Source organism: Lipophrys pholis, assembly GCF_963383615.2.
Source record: "Lipophrys pholis genome assembly, chromosome: 14".
Lineage (NCBI taxonomy): Eukaryota > Metazoa > Chordata > Actinopteri > Blenniiformes > Blenniidae > Lipophrys > Lipophrys pholis.
Genome location: NC_137633.1, coordinates 10,500,150 through 10,523,023, shown reverse-complemented (window position 1 = coordinate 10,523,023; position 22,874 = coordinate 10,500,150). Strand labels below are relative to the sequence as shown.

The window sequence follows — 22,874 nt, the reverse complement described above, 5'->3', positions numbered from 1 at the left end:
AAGAGGTGCTATTGTCACAAAAATACATATCCGTTTAGTTCCTCGTCAAACTGTCTCCTCACACTTAGCGAGACACAATTGCTTAGGTTAGTGATACTCAACTGGCGGGTCGTGACCCAAAAATAGTTCTTCTGCACATACGTTAGTTCAGAAGGACAATAACAACAGTGTTTGTCTCCAGAGTTGCCATGACTCCCAGTTCATATTCTCCCTGGAATACCAATCCAACTTTGTCTGTATGTCCACATACTTGCTATTGTTAATGTTCACAGCGTGTTTTTGTAATGAAACTACGCACACACGCGCAAACTACAGCGCCAACTTGGGGCCTGGCGTGCTAACTACATCGTTTTAAACGGACATTGTTTTGAAAATATAGCTGATTGAACGGGAACGTTTTCAGAAATGAAACTGCAAAAACTATGCGTCGTTTTAACTACACGTTGTTGTCTAAAAAATAAAAGAGGCTCAAGTTAGTCATGTGAATCATTTTTGTTTAAATGAAAGCACAACAAGAGAAGGATGCAAGGTCATATTTACCTCTCTGAAATTACTACTTGCTGGTCGCCGGATGATTTCGGCTTTCCTGCTCTATATTCTAACTCACGAAATGTAGAACTTAAAAGTTTTCATCAATTTTGATGACAGCTTTTCATTCGGTGGCGATAGCTTATTGTAATAACAGACGCAATTATCTGTCCTAATTTTTTTTTTCCTGGGTTCCCTATATTTCTTTAGAATTATACTAGATTGTCTTTCTAGTCAGTTTGACATATATCAAAATATTTTTGACTTTTTACCACTCTGTGAGAAAAGCATGGGAGAAATCCAACCTTGAAAGGAATACATATATTTAAAGGAACGCATATCTTAGTATTGAACACTCTCCTTAAAGTTGTAGTGTATTACTTGAGTATTCACACCTTGTGATGTTGATATTTGGCACATCAGCTTTTTCTATGTGCATTTCTATGTGAATGACTAATTTGTGGGGCGGAGCAGCATAGCGGTTACGATTTGATTTGAGTACTTCTGTTTTGAGGTTTGCACGTTCTTTTGGTACTTTGGTTTGTTACTATTGGAACTTAATTGTTGACTCTTACAGTATATTGGTAGTTGGTGTGTTTTTTCTTGTGATGGACTGAAGAGACCGCAAGAGAAAACACGATTTTCACCACAGCAAAACGACACAAAGTAATCCCACGGCTGCTTTGAGTGGGACTATGGGGCCGTTTTCTTGTCTTGTGTGATTCTGTCGGTGTCTGAGCTGCTCACTCTACGTTCCAGCCTCCATTGAAGAGCAGCGGCGTTGTCGGTCACTAAAGTCGAGTGGCTCCATTAATCCTGCAACAGATCCAGTCTCCCTGACAGCAACATAAAGACGTCGGCCACATCAGCTGTGTTAAATCAGCAACGGTTTATTAATTAATTGATATATATTCACCCAGTGGATGTCATCTGGAGCTGCTGGTATTTTTATTTTAATTTTTTTTGGTGTCTGTATTTTCTGCTCCGTTACTCCCTCCTAAAGCTTACACTGGATGTCATTGATCAATCCATTTTTGCTGTTTTTGTAACATTTTTGTGACTTATTATATATTTCTGTACAGTGGTTTTGAGTGCCTTGAGATAAATGTATACATATTATTTATTAGTGTTATAATAGCGTCATTTATTAATAGCTTTATTGAGTTAATGGAGCGTAATGGCGGCCTCTGACCCAGACTAACCATTCATGATCATAAATCCTTGCAGTAGTGATCATTCAGGGCTTTAATGTGACATATTAAAGCTGATTTAGACAATGAGTGAATGACCGAGTCAGTCATTAAACAGACTCATGGAGTTCTCCACAACTTTGACAGTGTGTCACAGTGACAATAAAAGAATATGTGTATGTGAGATTAGGAATAAAAATAAAAAGGGAGGCAGAGGATGCATTGCCCTCTATACTTCCCCCCCATGACACACATACAGACTAATGAAGATGGATGAATTGTTGTTAGCTTCAGTCGTGTAAAATATTGCGAGATGTTTTTTTCATCAAGATCTTAGGTTAGGTACTTCAAAAAGGGAGTAAGGAAACGTGCACACGCACACACACACACTCACACCTGGTCTCTCCCACCTCCTCGCCAGAGTGCAAGTCTCTTTATGAGAGGCCTGCCTAGCGCCCAACTGTGAGGCCCTTTTAATTAGAGTCCTGCTGCTAAGCACAGACCTCCTCCAGTGGTCCCCATCCACTCCCCATCACCTCCCTCCCACACACCCTCTGTCACACATGCACCACGAAGCTCCTCTCTCTCCGGCTCCTTATGGCTCGGTTCCATTGAAAACAAATGTACCCTGAAGCGTTCTCATGAGCGCGACCCTCAGAATGTCTTTATTTTCCCTCTCAGCCTTCTTTAAGGTGGAATAGAAATGGAAGGTTTCTCAAGCTGTAACAAAGTCTCATTTCTAAATGTTTCCAGGGAATAGATATTATCTTAGTTTGTCAATAATTCTGATAAATTGAGGGACGTTCGTGCAGAAGATTATGAATGGACCTTGTGGTGATGAGGGTGGACTGTTATCAGGCTCGTGAGTAGAAAGAATGGCAACACAGTGTCGTCACGTGACTTCTTCGGCTGCGCCGCCACCGTCAAACTATTCCAGGAAGTCAAGTTGTTTCGTCGCTCATAACGTCCATTGCTCCATTTTCCCAGCAAAGCAAGAACAACAGAAAACAGGTCGCTGACACATATTGATCCTGTGTTCAAAGAGCCGTTGTGCTGGTGGCCCCGTCTCTAAGCTGCTTTCCTGAGGAACTTCCACATTCAGGAGCAAGTTGATTAGAAACAAAGCCTGTTGGGTTTGATGGTGAATCAGCTCTGGAATTCCAAGCTTAAGCATCCCAAAGCCTCTGCAGTGTGTGTGTCACCCGGTCCCTGGCAGCGGGGGAGATTAGAACCGTACAACATACACATAATGCATGCTAACCTTGGTTAGGAATCTGAGAATGGGGTAACAATGCTGCTCTTTTACAGTTTCTGAGGGGCGAGAAAAAAGGAATGAGGCGCGGCGCCAATCCTCCATTAGGCCCAGTTTGCCAGCGGTAAATATGGCCCCCCTGAAGTCCACTGTCTGTACATCCGCAGCGAGTTTGGAGAAACACTGAGCGCTGGCTGCATCCGTGACAGCTTGTCTACGGCTTGATGTGGAAAGACAGGTTGTTTAGGACCGTGGGGAATGAGGGATGGAGAAAGAGCAGGGTGGAGGAGAAGGAGGGGGAAGGAGGAAGGAGGAAGGAGGACGGCTGCAGCTGTTGTTGTGTAGTTTAGAGCTCGTCTGCTGGGGTATGGCAGAAATCACAGCAGAGCGACTCTGCCACCGATAGATAGATAGATAGATAGATAGATAGATAGATAGATAGATAGATAGATAGATAGATAGATAGATAGATATATAGCTGTCTCCTTCATGTGTTAAAGACTCCTCAAGTCTGAGAGATTTAGAGATTTTCATAAGAGCACCTTTTCTTCTTTCACCTTCAGTGTTGTTCCACCAGCAGTCGTCTCCTCGTCTCTATCGACCCTCCCCTCTTCCTCAGAGGAACAGACAACCAACTCCTGCAAGGCCCTTTCCCTTCTGTTCACAGAGCGGGAGTTTTTATTATGATTGTTTTTAAAGATTTTTTTTTTCCCTCTCTCCCTCCTCACTGTCTCTCTCCCTGCTCAGGGTTGCAGATATTGCCGAAAGCAGAGGAGAAGAAAAAAAAAAAAAAAAAAAAAAGGACAGGGAGGGGAGTGAGGAAGAAGAAAAACGGCAAGAAAGAGAAGTTATTTTGCTGAAGGGCATTTGCAGAGGCTGCTTTTAACCCCCCTCCCCCCGTCCCCCTCATTCCTTTTCCTCCATCCCTCCTTAAACACACTTCTCCCTTTTCTGCTCTTTAAATATTGAGAATCACTGCAAATTCCTCTGCCCTCTTCCTTTTGATGCTGCTGGCCTCCAAACAGCTCAGCAGAAGAAATGCACTGGGTCGGCCCGGGAGGCTCAGGATAGCAACAGCAACAATTCCCCCTGTGCAGGACCTCTGCCCCCCCCCCCCCCCACCTACCCTCAGGCCCCAGTAAGCAGGTCCGAGCTTTGCCGTTTCCCAAGCTGCACCTCTTCCCCCCCTCCTCCATGCTCGCTGTCTGAAGGCCGAGCTCTCCCCGTAGGCTGGCTTTGGCTGCTCATTTCCACACTAACAGGGGGTGACTCTCTGCGGCTTTAGCTTTTTAACCCATGACAACATGCAGGCACCCCCCCACCCCACCCCCCAGAGACACACAGCTGAAACAGACTGTAAGACTGACCCGGATGACTCCCGTCACTTTGCTCTTCACCTAGCCCGCTCACACACACACACACACACACACACACACACACACACACATCACAGCGTGCTGTTGCTCTCCGTCCTCCCCGCTCGCCCTGCTGTTTTTATTCTAATTGCTCACATGGCTGCAGTTTAGAGGCTGTTTCCAGTGTTGCTAAGGACGTTTGTGTGGTCTGGTAGCCGGAGCTGGCAAGAGGACTCGCATTCTTTACTTAAGTAGACGATAGTTGTCTAAAAAAAAAGAAGTGCAGATTTAAATTCCTTTTCTTTTTTTAATATATAATTTTTTTTTTTTTCAAACTCGAAATCAAAGAAGCCTTGTTGTGGAATACAAACCACAAGCTGCAAGATGTCATTTATCTATCTATCTATCTATCTATCTATCTATCTATCTATCTATCTATCTATCTATCTATCTATCTATCTATCTATCTATCTATCTATCTATCTATCTATCTATCTATCTATCTATCTATCTATCTATCTATCTATCTATCTATCTATCTATCTATCTATCTATCTATCTATCTATCTATCTATCTATCTATCTATCTATCTATCTATCTATCTATCTATCTATCTATCTATCTATCTATCTCTGATACATGGTCCATTTCTGTTGGGGTTGAGTTGTCATATGGAACACACACACACACACACACACACACACACACACACACACACACACACACACACACACACACACTATAACATAGTGAGAATGTATTCCTGTATTTTCACTGCGGTTCAGCTGCTTACTCATTAGCACTGATTCAGATCACAATCCAACTTGTTTCATAGTTTAAAGTCAAAACAACAAAACCAAATCATTTTCAAAGTAAAAAAAAAAAAACGGTACAAACCTGATTGGGCTTCATATAAAACTCTGAGTTCCTTTTTTAGAATTTTGAAAAGAAGTGTCGCCATCAGTTTCTTAGATTCTTTTCGTATGACTTTATATTATCCCTTTGCCAGGCTTGAAACAAGTAACTCGCTCGAAGAGGTACGGAGTAGAAAGTACCGCAATTTGTGTTTGTGTGAAATCAAGTTAAAAAAAAAAAAGTAAAAGCTGTGACGTAACATCAACCTCCTTCCCTGTTGATGGAGTCCGTAGCAACTACAAATAATCCGAGGTTTGTTGAGAAAGTTGAAATAATTTACGTCAAACCAAAACTCCTATGGATCGTTTACATAGACCGAATGGATCCTATGAAGATAAAGTGGACCAACTTATCAAAATAAAGCTAAAGCCACAAGCGCTCTTAAACTGTATCAGTTTCCTCTGAAGACGTCCGCCATGTTTTTAACGTGAAATCGGCAGATGAAACGTCTCCATGTTACATTTCCAGAGGCGTTTTGTGCAATTCTGTGAAATGGCCACGTTTTTTTTTAAATGTGGACAAATGCCGGTATTACATTATTTTGGGGGTGAGACTCAGTTCTCAATAAGCCCACTCTTGTGGAAGAGTGAAAGTCTGAGATCATAGAAGAGTTACAGCTTAACAGGCCTCTTCATGGGGTGAGCTCCCTTTGTGCTTTAATGAGGAGGCCAAGGATGGGTGGAAGAGGCGAGAGCAAAAAAGACGGAGGAGGGGTGGGTTTGTGAAGGGAAAGATGACGGATCAGAAAAGATTGAGAAAGAACGGGAGTGTTTGGAAGAAGTGACCGCCAGCTTTGATGCCCTCGCCTCTCTTTGGGTCCAATTAGAAGTGAAAGCAGCGGCTCATTTTTTCTCACAGGAACACTTGAGGCACGTGATCCTCCTCTTCTCTCCGTCGTCGTCGCCTCTCGGTGTTTCTGGAGCCGCAACCGGGAATAAAATCTACACGTTCACTGGGAGATTTTAACCATGACGCGTGTGTGTGTGTGTGTGTGTGCGTGTGTGTGTGTGTGTGCGTGTGTGTGTGTGTGTGTGTGTGCGCGCGCCTCACTCCTCTGAAAGGTGTTTTGGGCCCTCTGTGCAGTGGGGGGAGATTGGCAGTTTGCTGATAAAGTCACCGTGTGTGTGTGTGTGTGTGTGTGTGTGTGTGTGTGTGTGTGTGTGTGTGTGTGTGTGTGTGTGTGTGTGTGTGTGTGTGTGTGTGTGTGTGTGTGTGTGTGTGTGTGTGTGTGTGTGTGTGTGTGTGTGTGTGTGTGTGTGTGTGTGTGTGTTGAAAGAGAGGAAGGAAGGAATGGAGGCTGAACACCTCAGGAATGTTTTTTTCGATAACAAGTTCCCCGAGCACGTCAGACTCCTGTTGTGCAATTTTGTGTCTTTTTTCGTGTGTGTGTGTGTGTGTGTGTGTGTTGTGAATGGGAGGTTCTTCTTTCTCATTTTATTGTGATTCGCTCTCAGTTTATTCACAGTTCAGAGTCTGACTGTTCTGTAAAACCGGTAAACACACACTGGAGCCGACCCGTGCAGTGGCTCCAGATCACTGCTCGTGCCGCGCGGCGCATCAGCGTCGCGCTGGAGCGAAATACGCCGCCGCTCAACGCGCGCCCTTCACGCCGCTCCCCTCCTCCCTGCAGGCTGCCTCATTAAACTTTCAGGCAAACAGTTAAAAACTCCCCTGCCCTCCAGTCCCGACAGGCCACGCAGTGAGAGGGGTGAATGAAATTCTGTTCGTCCGCCGGGTTTGAAGTCAGATGGACGGATGGCATTTGCCCGCTCGGCCTCCAGCAAAGCAGCGCGGTGTGGTCGCAGGTGGTGCTTTGCGAGCCCTGACATCAACCTCACAGGCCCAGACTGTGCTAAAATATGAATTATCTTTGCTTTTTCTTCTTCTCCCCCCCCCCCCCCCCCCCCCCCCCTCATCATGGCTTTTCTGTGTCTTCCCTTGTCCTCAGAAAACCTGGGCGACGGTGTGGACTACAGCCAGAGGAAGAGGGAGAGCATCGGCGAGCTGATTGAGGAGACTCTGCAGATGTTTGAGCGTTACGGAGGAGAGAACGCGTTTTTAAACATCAAATATATGGTACCAACCTATCAGTCCTGCATGAGGAACTGAAGAATGGGGCCTCGTCACCTTTTGACTTCACGTCGTGTTGAGTTCTTCTTTTTCTGCACCGCGACCTCTGACTTAAAGTCAGTTTTCTGCTTCCACGCTTTTTCAATGCGGGCCCAGTCGACTGCATGTACTTCCCGGCCTCAGTCACCACAATATCCTAAAAGACTGTGAAAAAGACGGAACAATAAACCATTCAAACATTCGTAGTACAAGTTATTTGGTTGAGCCGAAAACTAGTGATTACCTGGCATAGTGATCTGCTGTCTTAGCGAACAAGTGAAGCTAAAACGTCTCTGAAAAGGGACATTTTTGAAATCAAAAAGCAGATTTTAGTGATACAGTCGTTGGGGGGGGGGGGGGGGGGTTTAATTTATTTATTTTTATTGTATCATACTACTGAACCCATTCTGTCACAAAGCCAGCTGGAGACGGAGCCTGTCCCAACACAAAACGTGCATAGGAATGACAGCCGACGGCATTCCTCCAGAAGAATTCGCACTGGTGAAACACATATGTTTGGTTAACATCCTGTGAGCTCAAACACCCTGCGGTGATCTGTGCGGACACTCGCCGTGTGTTTTGCGAACAACACACGGGAGTCTCGCATCCTTGGCTTATCGAGAGCCGTCGCCGTCGCGGTCGGTGTCTTTGCCGTTCTCTTCTGACTGCCGGCGCTTTCTCCTCCACCGCATTACAGCCGCGGTGTAAACTTCCTCGCTGGAAGTTTTAGCGGCTGTATTTCTCGGGCACACACTGATACATATACATACACCAGCCTGCGACCCGCTGGGGGTGGGGGGTGGGGTGGGGGGGGATCGTAGTGTAATTGATTTCTGAAACTCACAAGGACACTTGCACCATCTCTTATTGTAAGTCATGTCTCCAGCAAAAAGCAACTTTACAAGCCTGCGGAGGAATCTATTCTCGAGCGGGAGACAGGTTCATAATGCTCATATTTCAAGCGCGGCACATCTTGAAAAGAATGTTAGTGAATAGGTGCTCCGTGGCGGCGGAGCTGCTCTGCGCCTGCCGCAGAGAAGGAGGTGCCGATCGGTCCCCTTCCGAGACAAAGACACATATTTCACCTCCTTAACTGCAGCTGGATAACTAAACAAATGCGGCACAGGGACTGCTTTTAGGTGTGTGTGTGTGTGGTGTGGGGGGGGGGGGGGGGGGGGGTACACCTCCACCTCTGTTCTCGCTTAATGAGCGGATCGAACTCCGAATGGCCTGCAGTCCTGTCGAACTGTATCAGTGACGCCCCGCTGTCCCGCTTCACCTGTCCAATTTTACTGAGCCACAGGCTAGCAGCCGGCCGGCGAAGGAAAGAGAGCTTAGTGATAAAACAGAACAGGTAAAAAGGACAAAGGGAAAACACGAGTGATTCAGCTTCTCTTCCCTCAAATGCTATATTGAAAAAAAACAAAAAAAACTAAACGGGTCTTGTCACTGGCATCTGTTCATTCATATTCGCCTCATGCCAGCAGACGGTGTTGCGCACTCCATATTGTACAGACATTAGGCCACATCACTGTTGTTAATAGGTGTTAAATTCTCAGGGATTTGGACTTCTGCAGGAGAAGATAGTAACATAACGGACAATAACAATACATGGCCTCACATCCATATCAAGCATCAGCAAAACTCCGGAAATAACATTGAAGGATACTTCAGTCTCGACCTTCTGCTCTTCCAACGACTCCTCCTACTGGTTCCTAAGTCTTCCCTGTCGCTCCCCAAATGAAACTGAAAAAGTCCAACCGCTAAATAGCATTTGAATCCATCCATGTAGGTTTAGTTATTCATGGGGAAAATACATCGTCACGAGCATTTTCACTGACCTGTAAGAACTTGTCTCCCACAAAGCATCATGAATAGTGACACCGTCTAAATGTTTAGCTTTTCTGGGATCTCAGAAGTTGTTGGATGATTTGTAAAATATCCATCTTTTTCCAAGAAATAGATTTATTCTGAATTAGGACAATTAAACTGCTTTAGTGAACTATATTAAACATGCACAACTGACATATTGAATTTAATGACTCACTATACTGCGCTTCACATTGCACTGACTCAGGCCTCAAAGTGAAAATTTGTTTGGGTTCAAAGTTAATGATTGTCTTGTTGTGTTGTGAAATATGAGCATAATAAATATTGCAATAAATGGAGAAAAAAAATCCAATAATGTGCTACTTTAATGTTCATTTTTAAAGTGAGCCGCTCAAATATTCAAGTAAATCCCAAATTCTCTCCCTTGAATGTCACAATGGTACGCACTGTCGCCAGTAGGAATGTTTTGCTTCAAGCTCATATTTTCTTTGCAAAGCTATCGAGGCGCCCATTTGTCAGACGAGAAAATAAAAGCTTCTGCGAAGTTGTCTCCTTCAGTGCAGTCCTCACTGATCACCCGACTTTGACTGTCTAAATAAATGTGATCATTTGACGCCTTGTCTTGCTGTATTCTTTTTTTTTTTTTTTTTTTTTCCTCTGAACATCTCAAATCCAGAATGTAGACGTAGAAATGTTTACTACTGCAGTTATGCACCTCATCCGGTCAGAAAGGGTTGTAAGACATGCCAAGCGTGTGTTGGACTTGAATCTAATGCACCGACTTACGTCTTGTCGTAAGGGGGTGTGACGCGAGATGTAATAAGTTGCTGCGGAACAGAGCGGCCAGATTCATACTTCCAGCCACGTTAGGAGAAAACTGAAGCGCCTGGAGACGATCCATGCAAACATGTCTGCCTGTGGCTCCTCTTTGGTAAATAGCTCCTCTGCCAGGATGTCTCGTTCAACCTATCAGCTCGGCTGCTCATCCCACAAATGCAAGTTACAAACTTATTTTTTTTACATTTAGGGGATGAATCGGGCTTTTATTTTTAGTGGTATAATATGTATTGCCTGGAAGCTATAAATAAATATAACTTAGTCACAAATATCCTGACTGAAATGTCTCAACAACAGGAGTCATAGAGCTACGCACACACACACACACACACACACACACTACTCCTACTGTACATACCGTAATATCAGCTGTAATTACCTCCTGTCTGACCTTCACCTAATCCTAACCTGAGTCGGACCATAAATCATGTCCACACTTGAAAATGTGATGATTATTATTATGAGGACGTCCTTTCTGCCTCGACGATGACAAATTCCCACAATGTGGCTGTGTGAACGGATTTTGCACCTCTCAAAAGACTTATACGCAACCCCCCACACACACACACACACACACACACACACACACACACGGTGGTGGAAAACAATACCAAACAAGTACACCAAGCTGTAATTGCTCATGCAAGTAATGGAGTGAACTGCGAAGTGAACAGGAATGGAGGCGGCTATTGAGGTTATTTGGTCTATCAGAAGCATCACCGCATGACTGCCTCAGACCTACAGGCCAGAAAGACCCGGCACAACGTTACTTGAATTTCTCCCACACTGCATCCTGTTGACGACAATAAAAACCAAATTTAGTACAGAACCAAAATGAGCCTGTTCATAATATTCTGACCCTTTTTTTTTTTGTTTCTTCTCCTTTACTCATAATAAGCAATTGATCATTTTGCTGCTGCAGGCACCCGAGACACACAAGGAAATGAATTGCAGCCCATTGAGTGTATTTCCTCCAGTCATAGAGAACAGGTTATAACATCCTGCTCTATTTCCCTACAGCAGATAGTATCTGACACCGATGCTATCGTTTCACTTCAGACTATTTTTATTTTTTTGTTGTGGTCTTTGTTTTTCGGTTTTGTTATCCCTCGTCCGTTTGTCTCTTTGTGGAGAAACGCACCTGATGCTTTGTTGAGTCTATTGTATTTATGCAACAAGTTTCTCAGTCACCTGCAACATTTTTCAGCCTTTTTTTTTTTTTTGTGGTTAATAACAGGTACTGAAGAGATTGTTCCTTTTTCCTCCGTGTATGTGCGTGTTTACAGGGTTCCACTCGCAGCTTGTCGGATTTTGGTAAAACGCGTGGTCACCGTGCGTGGTTTCCTGGCTGCCACGGCGTTACCGGTCCGACCTCAACCAACTGAACACGCGGCATTCCTCCACACCTGCCGTCATCTTTACAAGGGTGCTCTAGTATTCTCTAATCCAGGACCGGGCCCGACCGCCCCCTAACCATTGCAACTGGACTCCCGGGGTCAACCTTTTCGACGATGTGGGGCCCGCGGGCACTCGCTCAGCTCTCAGGTTATTATTAGCCGAGCCGGCTCAGCCTCTCACAACAGCTGCCACTGCCCCGCAGCCAGCAATAACTCCCACCCAGGAACACATGCGGGCCGTTTCACTGATGGAAACACTCTGCGTCGCACCGACACCGGACGATTTATGCACAGAATTCATCCAGCCGCACGCGGCGGCGGTCGACTACGCAGACAAGTGGGTTCACGCGCGTCTGGCTCGCGCCACTCCAGCCTTCAGGTTGAGGCGTTAGTTCCGAATGAAACGGTGACTTTCTGAATGTCGCCTCCTCGGAGCGCCAGTTTGTCCTTGTGCGTCTCCGTCTCACCACATCACAGCGGTGGCAGGCCGACAAAGGCTTTTGTATTGCGGTGAGCTGCGCAACAAAAGCAGCACAAACACGCCGATAGCGTTCTGTCGACGGGGGGGGGGGGGGGGGGGGGGGTAAAAGAGGGAGAAGGAATGGAGGAGCGAATGACAGGGGTTTTCGGTGTGTGTTGGAGAGAGAGAGAGAGAGGAAAAAAAGAGAAAGACGGAGAGAAAGGGTTGCACCTGAGCTTGGAGACAAACCGACCGTCTGAGACGGATCCAGCGCCGAGAGAAATGAAGTGAAGGAGAGGCTGTGTGGGCCTCGTGGAGATGGATGGATGAAGGGAAGCGAGATGTTGTGTCACCTGGCAGAGAGAGCTGTCGAGCTCCAGCCAGACCTGAGATTTAGGAGCAGTCAGCTGCAGAGAGAAGAATAAAGAGACCAAAGAAGACACCACTTGTTTGTCTCTCGTTTTTTTTTCTTTAACCTCACAAGTGAAAAAAAACAGGAGAGAATTGAGACACTTGGAGACGTCGCCGCCGTCCCTTATCTGAACAGGCAAGCTGAATGTGAATGTCTCACTTTGTGTGAGACGTCTCCCCGTGTTGGAAATCAAATAATTCTTCCATGTGGGTCACACTTAATATGATCAAAGCCGGGTTGTGTGTCACATGTTGTAACATTACCCAGCGCAGGATTTCTAAGCGTCGGAGACGTCGACGTCTGTCTTCCTCTTTATCACGTCCTTCCTCATTTCATCTCGTCCCTTCTTCCTCTTGTCCCGTGTCTGTCTTATTATCCGTTATAGTCTCAAAAGGCAGATTGTTGGAACCAGCAATGAGGGGGACTGTGCTGCGCAACAGAAATAAATGCCCCCCAGGGAATGATTCGTCTTGTTCACGTCTGCCTGGTGGACTCCATGCTTATCCAGGGAGCTACTGAGCATGTGCGAGACAGGCCGGGCACAATGGAGATTTATCTATCTGCCTCTCCATATGGCAGGTGTCTAATTCACAGGGCTTAATTCAAGAGTTGGATGGAGTGTGTAAACACTTTGAAAGAGCAGCGGGCGTTGTGGTTTATTTATTTATTTTTTCGTTTTTTTTCCCCCACTGCAGACTGGCTTAAGTTTTAATAATGTCTGCAGAAATCTTACGTCCTGATTTACAGTTCCGGTTTGGAAGAGATTCTCTCAGCTGTGCTGATGATTGTCACCGCGATCGCGACACGTTCACGCAATCGCAGACCTCGCCACGGGATCAATCCCCCTCCAAGCAGATGAGATCAATGAGGATTCTTACTCTCTCTCTCTCTCTCTCTCTCTCTCTGCCCGTCACTCTACTTCTCCCACTTTCTCCACTCATCTTTCTCCTCCCCCCCGTCCTCTCCTACAGGTCTTATCACTCACAAACACTCATTTCTTTCCCTGCTACGGGCTGGCAGGCACACACAAACAGGCGAACAAGCGAGTAAACAAATACAGGCTGCTTCCGTCGGGGCAGGAATGGATCCACACTGGTAACAATTGGCGGGGACAGATGTAGCATCGGCTGGACTTCTTTAAGCTGTATTGACACCGGCGTGCTCTCCATAAGGGCCGCAATGAGGGAGGGGGAACTTGTTTATCCGCAGCCTGTTTGTGTCTCTCGCTGTAAAAACGGTTAACAGTGATGTCGCGTGTCACATCCTTCTGCTGATTGATGATCAGCAGGTTCCAAGTGGGAGTTTTGGAGGTGACCACCCAACCCCCAACCCCCATCACAACCTCCAATCACAAGTGGCTCCAGCTGCCCCTACCACCCCCACCCCTCTCCCGTCACTCCGTCTGGGTGACAAGCGGCGGGCCAACAGGCGTTTCCATCACCAGATTGCCAAACCACTGGACCATCTACGCTACAACACCCAAGGTGACCTTTAACAAAACAGAGAATGGTGTGTGGCCGGCGGGGAGGGGGGGGGGGGGGGGGGGGGTTATTGGAAACACAGAAGAGCAGGAATGCTGCAGAGTCAGTTTGAGTGGATTTCTCTTCTCATGCTGCCTCAATTCTTTTTCTTTTTTTTTTTTTTAACACTCAGCCAGCCGGCACTTCTTCCTGAAAAGCAGAACCTGCACTGAGTGAATACCGTTTCTGAAGAGCGGTCTCCTAATTGAAGTTGAATAAAGGACTAAACCAATACGTTCATTATGCTTAGTCCTGAATTCCACAGAAATACTTACACAGCTCAATCCAGGTCAAGCCGACCAGCTTGAAGTCACATTGTTTTGGTATTGTTTCTGGAATTTTCTGACCTTGTAACACCGTCGGCACCCGTGGTGTCAGACATGATGTATCGAGGTTGCAGAAATTAAACGGCTGGAAAAGACAAGTTGTAAACAGATTGGCCGCTGTTCTGTGTCGTCATGCCGACTGACACCGCAGACTGCCGACAATGATTCTCCTCTTAATATCAGTTCACAGCGCTCCAGAGAGCTGCAGTCAGGAGGGAACGAAGAGAACTTCAAAAAGCTCGGAGACGAGGTCATGTCGATCTTCAGCAGCTGTGGGTGATATTGTTTTGAGGATGACCTTGCTCATTGTGTCTGTGCTCACGAGCAACTTGCCTTTTATTGGTAAAGTGAAAATTCAATACGGCTGAAAGTGAAATTAATAAATGAATAGGGCATTTCTACTTAGAAACAAAGTGATGGCTGTGGAGACCGATTGATCTATTTAATGCGGTCGGCGTTCCTGTACAGCGAGTGTTTTGTTAGGCAGACTGGAGTCTGAAGAGTGTTTGGGTTTGATTAATAATTCTGACAGATGTCTGAGAAGTTTATCGGCAGCGCAAACAGACTTCATCAGCTCAGCGTGGCGCAGAACGCTTTCCTCTCCGGTACCGTACAGTTCTGACTTGTTTTTAATCTTTATGAACTGAATCACATGGAGGAAAAAAGAAAACGAGCTCCTAAAAGTTCATTATCACTAAATTTGTCTGAAAACGTTTGTGAAAATAGAGCAAATTACCTTTCAGAGTCCCTGAGACGAGGAGCTACTTTTAGCACTGAAACGCCTGGTGAATGTGACCCCAGAGTAATATAGAGACTGCTGCGATCAATTGTGGGATTTTATTATTGCAAAGTCATCTAGCGAAATAAACAAAGACACAATTAAATGGCAGCGCCTGTACGGTGGGGCCCGACCGTACTGACATTTAAAACGAGCGGCTGCACGGCAGTTTAAAGGTCCTTAAAGTCATCGATCTTCCACAGGCCGCAAAAGTAAGACGAGACGCGGGAGTTGATTTCAGGCCTTTTCTCACACGAGCTCCGCCCCGTGTCCCGTTTTGTCTAAAATCCACACGTTGGGTGATTTCGGGACAAATAAATAATGTTGGGTCAGGGACCATAACGAACGCACAGACGCCGAAGAGCACGAGCGCAACAGAGCGTGAACACATGCAACAAAAGCAGGACGGGAGCATTTGTCACGTCACGCTCATGATACGAGTTAAGATGAATAATAGCTGCATTATGTATTTCCCTGTATACGCTTTTTATGTACTATGGCTGCAAGAAGGGCATTTATTTCTGTTGTGCTGTGCTCATACCTTCCGCAAAATGTAAATGACCTAGATTCTTGCCCCCCCCCCCCCCCCCCCCCAGCACCGACAGTCGACAAACTAGCAAGTCTTAAGAAGGAAAGAAAGAAATATGTTGTTGTTGGCGTGTTTGTGTGTTATCACATATCAGATCCGGCGGGTCTCTGTTCTCCTCCCTTCGAGCTGCCGCCGTTATCGCGGACAGCTTTACCTCCACGGGGTCGTCGACTCCAGCTCACTTTCCCGCGGCCGTTGGGCAAACCCTACCGAGGGTCCGCCATTGTCTCCGGCAGCAGCGCTGCGGTTTAAAACCCGGGGCGCTCTGCGGCGCTCATTGTGAGCGAGCGAACAGCCTCTCTTCAAAAGGAGCTAAACGCATGTTCATTAATTATCTGGATCCTCGTTAATTGGATTAATTGTTGAATAGAAAGCGTGTTATTAAAAATGACGAAAACACAAGGGCAGGGGGAGCAAAGGAGGGGGATTAATATCCTCTCTGTTTACTCGCAGGCTGTCACAAGACAGAAACTCGCGTACACTCATTTAGGTATGCTCTGCGCTTCCTCTTCCTCCAACTTACTGTGGCTGTTCAATACACACACACACACACACACACACACACACACACACACACACACACACACACACACACACACACACACACACACACACACACACACACACACACACACACGCACGAGCCAAATGTGACCCATCTCAGAAGAATGAGCGCCAGGCAAGGTGCAAATTACCATCGCCACCGTTAGTGATAACAACTAAACCCATTTTCAAAGCTTGGAATAAATGCCAGATTCTTTTTGATGCAGAGAGACTGTGACTTTTTCCATTGCTTATATCCAAAGAATAAGGGAGGAGGAGGAGGGGGGGAAAAGAAAAAAAAAAAAAAGAGAAGCATAAAGTCAACACCGTGAACAATTTAGCTATCTCCAAGTCACATAAAAAAAAAAACTAAAAAAAAAACTGGGTTTCTCGTCCCCGCTGCCTATCTACTTTAGTCTTATCCACTGAAATCACTTATCTGTGTTTGACTTCAAGGGATGTTTTATCATCCCGGCTCAAAGATAGCGAGCTGATACTGCCGACCGCTCGGTCGACGCCACTAATACTACATGTCCTCTGTAATTGGCGGCGCTGTGAATGACGAGACATTATAGAGAACCTCACCAGCAAATATTAGATTTCAAACACCTAAAGCAAAGTCGGCTGTTAAACTGATGTTTTAATGCGCGACGCAATAACAAGCGACCCCAGGCGGAGATTTCCTGCGTTGAACCGACAATCGGCACCAAACTGCGTCGCTTCCTTGTGTTTCTGGACTCTTCTGGAGTCTGCTGATCAAAAGGCAATGGCGTTGTCTCCCGCGGGACTCGGCCGAAGCTTAGCAATAATTCTAGCATTAGCGTTCTGTGGCTATATGTAGACGCAGGCTGAGGTGGCAGAGGAGCAGCGTCCATACATGTGTAGCGCTGGTTGTTGAGGCGATTGTATCTGTGACTTTCTGCTTTGACGCGTACAGCCACAACAACGTCGGTCTAACTCCACCCGCCCAGACGCATTGCCACACGCACTTAGTTTAGTCTGATCAATTTATTGGACGTGCTGCACTAATTCTCAGACCTTGGACTTAATTGTCTCTCCGTCGCACCAACGCGGTGGCGACAAACTGAAGCCGGAAGGTTACAGTGCAGCTGTTTAAGCATGCGTGCGCCCGGTGCCGGGACTACTTTCACAAAGGCGCGAGTGGGTGAGAGGTAAGCGGACAAATTGAATGGAGTCCAAGGTCAGAGCTCGGATTTAGCCGGGTGCCTCTCGGCCAGCAGCTGTTAAAATCAAACCGGACCAGTTGGGCTTCTATTTTTTATTTTTTTTTTTCACAGTCGGGACGCTGACGACGGGAGGAGGCTGGGAGGTTTGCGTGAGTTTCATTGATCAAGGATGTTAATCTTCAGAGGATATGTAGAAAGGTCCTCCCAAGGACAGGACAATGAAAAGGCTGCATTGATTCCTGGAACATTGATCAGTCGGTCCCAAGACAGATAACAAGATGTACAAGTCCTGGGTAACAATCGGCGTCTTGTAGGGTGTGACTGGTTCAGGTTGAGCTTTCGTTCATATTTCAGTCCCCTGGCGTGAAGCCGACACGGGAGGCCTGCTCCACCGGACGGTGTTTCACAACTTCACAGTTGATTATAGTGACTGGAGAAGAAAAAAGTCACTTTTTACTCTTCTCTTCTCTTAGTTTTTCACGTCTTGAGAATGAACAGCGTTGCTGATCTGTCAGCTTGAAATCATTAAATCAGGTTGAGGTTACGACGGTTATTATCTGAGACAGGCCCGAAAAATATATTAAATTCAATATCTTTAATTTTCTATTATGTTAGTTTTTGAAATAAAATGTTATTCCACTTTTATTATGGCTTATATCGACATATTTAGATTTGAATTTAATTGCTTTATAAAAAAAAGTATTTTTTAGCCATGTTGTGTACCATTCTTATTGAAGTTATGTCCACACAGTCATGGTTGTGTGTGTGTGGAGGATTTTTATTTTTATTTTAATGTTTTTGCCAATCACTTGTAAAGCCCTTTAATGGTCTGAAAGGTGTTTTAAAAGCAAAACTCTCAGGAGGACAGGATCAGCTCTTCTGTTCGATGGGAGGTTAGAGACATAATAACAGTTAAGACAGTGAGGAGGAGGGAGAGATAGTTCTGGTGCAGAATAGTGAACACACATCAAACCCACGTAACATTCAAACCGGCCTACTTTGGAAAACATCCCGGAAAGGAGACCCTCAGATTCTACTGTGGAGACTCAGAATCACATCAGATCTTGTGAAACCTGAGAGAAAAGTGTGCTTCTGTCCTTTCCCGCTCTCCGGTCTTTGTGCTTTCCGATACCACAATAAACTTTTACGCTCCAGTTTTGTGTGAGTCTGTATTCAGGTTCGTCGTGATCCTTGACGCCTGCATTGACTGGAATGTTCTCTTGACACTGGTCCGACCTGCACTAGTGTTCTTGTGCAACATAAAGAATTTATTTTGAAAAAAAAAAAGTGACGCAATCTCCTGGGGAAGCCACTTCACGGCAGAGAGCGCTTTCCAACGCTGTAACCAAATGATTTGTCATCCTGCTGCCACGCTGATAACCTTTGTTCATGTATTAAGCTCAATTACACTCAGTGGCTTCTTTAGGGGGAAAAAAGCAGCATTAGAAGTGTGTCTCGTTGGTAAAGATTTCCATTCAAACATCTAAACTCTAATCTACTCCATGGGTGGATGTCTTCACAGGAATGACGTCTCACAGAGTTGAGGAACCAGACTGAAGCACTTCCAAATCAAAGTATTCATGGTTCTTCTGAGAAGAGATGAGAAACCTGTACTATGAAGAGGGGGGTCAGGTTTAGGTTTCAGGGCAACAACATTTTGTTTTGTTTTTAATCAGGGCACATTTCGACCTTTGCCGTGCGCCTCCAACCTGCTCGAGTGCGATAACAGATCAAAATGATGAACTAAATCAGTTCCTGACCGAACGGCGACCTGGGAAAACCTGTTGCGGGAGATTCTCTCAGCTGCATGTAGAACAAGAAAAACATAGTCCTCCAATAAATCACTCAACTCTTAACAGATATGGAGGGGGGAAAAAACAACCCCATCGCTTGATTTGCTCTCAATTACAAGTTGTTTTTCTGAATATATTTGATTTGATTGACAATAACAATGAAGATCTAAGGATAGCAAGAAGAATATTCAAGCAAAATTGTGTGTCCTCTCTTCAAAATGGACTTGGAAGTAAAGCTATTTTGTGAGATTGTGTTGTCTGTTTTAGCAGGTCTCACTCGAAAAGGAGAACAGGCGACTCCCAGTATAAATATTCAATGCAAAAAACTAATCAAAATATCACTTCTCAACCGACAGGAAGCATTTCATTGGGTTTTCCTGGACACAATCTCCATCTTCAAAGCGTTTCTCAGAAAACAACAAGTATATAAAAGCTGGAAGAAATCTGCTAAGCTCAACTTATGAGTGAAAGAAATGATGAAATTGTGAGCGCGCTCAGTAGTGACTTGGTATTTTACAATTACAAGATGAAAATGAAGCTTCTTGAAATAAATTGAACTTGATTACATTAATGTGAGTATTTGTAATTCATTTTGTTATTTTTTTTGCCATGTACGAAAATAAACCTTCAGCTTAGAATCGTTTTTCTAATAGTTATGTTGTTTTTCAGTTTGATTTCTTGATTTTCGAAATAATGTAATTCTCGTTTGACCTGTTTGTGACGAGTCATGATCGAGAAGTCATCAAATTAAATAGATAAATACCGTTTGACTATAGCTGTCGATGATTTTTGAGGTTTTTATTTTCAACGGGCTGCCGGCAGAATTATATAATAAAAATGTAAACAGATGAAATTAAAATCGTTGAGAGTGGACAGGAAGAATGAACGATGATATCACTGCAGCGTGAGAAACATGCAACACGCAACGACTGGAAATAAACACTAAACCTCTACAGCCTTTTAAAGAGAAACAATACACACATTGTTAAATATTTTATTATAAATGAACGTGGCAGTCAGACTGGTGTCCTCATTAACTCGACTCTTCCCTCCTGCAGCATCGACAGTCAGTTAAACTAAAGTAATAGTTCGACTGTGAAACCTCAGTTAGAAATGCAAAAAAAAAAAAAGGATAAATAAAAAGTCTCATAATCTTCTTTTAAGTTATATGATCATAATGTTTACATTTCACTTAGTTGAATATCACATAAAGCAGTATATACGACCGGTTTAACAAACGGGAACCAACTTTTCTTCTCACGTTGACTATGTTATTCATGGTTATGATGATGTTACGTGTAATTAACAACTCTGCCTCTCCGCGTTAACATGCAAACAGCCCGAAGCAGGAAGCCTGCGCGGGAAAAAACCAGCCACAACTTTGTGAGGACGGTTATCTTTGTGAGTTTTAGATCCTGGAAAGAAAGCCTGGCTACGCTGAACTGAAAGAAATATTTGGATTTCTGTTATCCTGGTTAGGAGGTAGACCATTCTTTACTTGGGATTATGATTCCCTGTTACTTCGTGCAGGTGATGAATGTTGTCATGAGGACACGTTGCACTACACGTGCTCAATATTTACAATACTCAACACTTGTACAGCATTCATCGGAAATCCACTGTACTTCAACTCAACATCTCCATGGGACTCACGCCACGCTCGCCGGGCCGTCACGCTACGTTCTCACGATACTCACTCGACACTCGCGCCACAAAATTGCGTGATACTCGCTTGGTGTTCCCTTTTGCGAGATTCTTGCTTGACACGTGACACTCTCTCGACACTGACATTCAGTTGACGCTGCGCTTTCACACGACGCTCACTCGACGTTCGCACGAGCCCGGCTCGAGATGAACATGATACCCGCTCAACGCAATTGCATGTCGAAATTTTTTTTCCGAATTGGTACCACATAAGATCAAGGCTTGGGTCTGGGGTGAAAAAGTCGGAATTGGAGCTTTCACACGGCCACCAAACAGGTCAGATGTGGGTCACTTGTGAGCAAGAAAAACGTGTGAGCGAGGCCTTACATAACGGCGTACACTAGCAGGTAACCATACTGGTTAGAGGAGGCAGCTGCTGCTGTAGAGCAGCCAGCATGTAATAATCATAAGGCCCGGGGGCCTTATGTGGCCCTTTCGCTCTACTTGACCGGCCTTCCTTGAATCAAATGAAAATTACTGACATCGCTGGCTTTATTACATCTAAAAAGGTCCCATTTCTGACCCTATTGGCCAATATAACATTACTGGTTGTGTCTTGCACCTCGGCGAGCAGAACAAGCAACTGTTGCCTCACAAAATTGGTGTTTCGCAACAGAAGAAAGAATTTAAAGAATTTCTTTATCGGCTTACTCGAATTTAAAAAAAAAGAAAGGAAAAAGTAATGTTGATTTCCAGTCAAAGACTTGGAAACACTTGGACAACAGTAGTGCAAATTTTTCATGTGGCCCCTTTTTGGAAAATGAGTTGCCTTAATTAAGCCTTCATTTGGACCAAATTGAGTTAATAAAGCTAAGATTTTGATTGCTTTTCTGCAAAGTGCCCAGAGTCGGAAGCTATTAACTTGTATGTAGTATGCAAAAAAAAGAAAGAAAAAGAACCGTAAATCCCATAGAAGTCATTCTAATCAGACTAACTAATAAGACCTGCGTGCAGGGCACCATCTGTATACCACACTTCACATTGAGCACTTGTTTTCTTCTTTTTTTCGTTTTGCGGTTCTTTACCGTCATCAGCTGGCGTTCATCAGCTTCCCTGTGTTTTTATTGAAGCAGAGTTTCATACAGTTGTGACTCCGGTAAAGTCCTCTCGTCACAGGGCATTTTTTCAGACTGAACTTGACTCGTAATCATTATAAACCCGTACACTTTTTAAGTTCTCTTCATTAAGAATGTGACGGAGTTGACAGTCGACCGCACTGTTGTTCACTTCTGCTTTCCTCATTTGGCGAACGCTGAGCCGACACAATGCAAATTAAATAGACGTGACAGTTTCATGCAGCTGTGAAGTCTTCAGCAGTACATAGTTCACATCCTTGAGCCGCACACCGAGGATAGGCTAAAAGCGGCAGGCTTATTTAAAGTCGTATTTTGGAGTACTTGTTACTTCTGTGAAAAACCCACGGCGTGAATTTATCGTCAAGCCTTTCATTCTGAATGTTAATTCAACGTTTGTTCATGTATTTTCCTTTACTGTTTTGATGGTGGTTTCAATGTAGATAGTTCAAAGTTAACTTGAATTGACTTCCTGTTACTGACTAACATGATCATAAAGCAACTAATACTAATTGCAGTTTTTTGATAGGAATGCTCCTTTGATCAATTAATTGAGGACTATGTAGACGATGTAACAGCAGTTTTACTTCAGTACAAAGTTTCTAACTCGGGTTTAGGACCATATTTGGCAACGTCCACATTTCTCACATTTCATTCAAGACAACAATAGTGAGTTATTGACTCTCATTGAATAGCTGATTGAATAGTTTTGATATACATAGGTGCAGCCTTACCCCTTTTCTGTGTCTCTTACTCTCTCTATAATATGTCCAAAAACAATATTATTCAGTGTGAAATTACTGTTTGTTTGTTTTTGTTGCAAATAAAACATTAAATTGTGTGACTGTTGTACTCATCCATCCATTGATCTATCTTCTATACCGCTTTATCCAGCTTAGAACAAACAGTGGCTGTGAGAGCACAGAGACTGAGACACTGTGTGGTTGATGATGTGGTCGATGTCGTGACTTCCTGATAGAATGATTTCAATATGGCAAAGGGCTGTGGGAATTAAGGATTTTTATTTGAAGTTGCAATTGATTGTTGCACACCTGAAAACGAGTCCCGCTGTTGC

The 22,874-nt window shown here is 44.6% G+C and overlaps 1 protein-coding gene across 1 annotated transcript in view; it reads left to right on the top strand.

Moving 5' to 3' along the window:
• Positions 1-7,350, top strand: part of pacrg (PARK2 co-regulated) — a gene marked incomplete at both ends in the record, with an annotated part of 142,726 nt that extends 135,376 nt beyond the window's left edge. The window contains one exon of the mRNA XM_080479845.1: positions 7,190-7,350. Within this exon, the coding sequence (XP_080335971.1) occupies positions 7,190-7,350 (161 nt within the window). The remainder of the gene's footprint in view (positions 1-7,189) is intronic.
• Between the last annotated feature and the right edge of the window lie 15,524 nt (positions 7,351-22,874).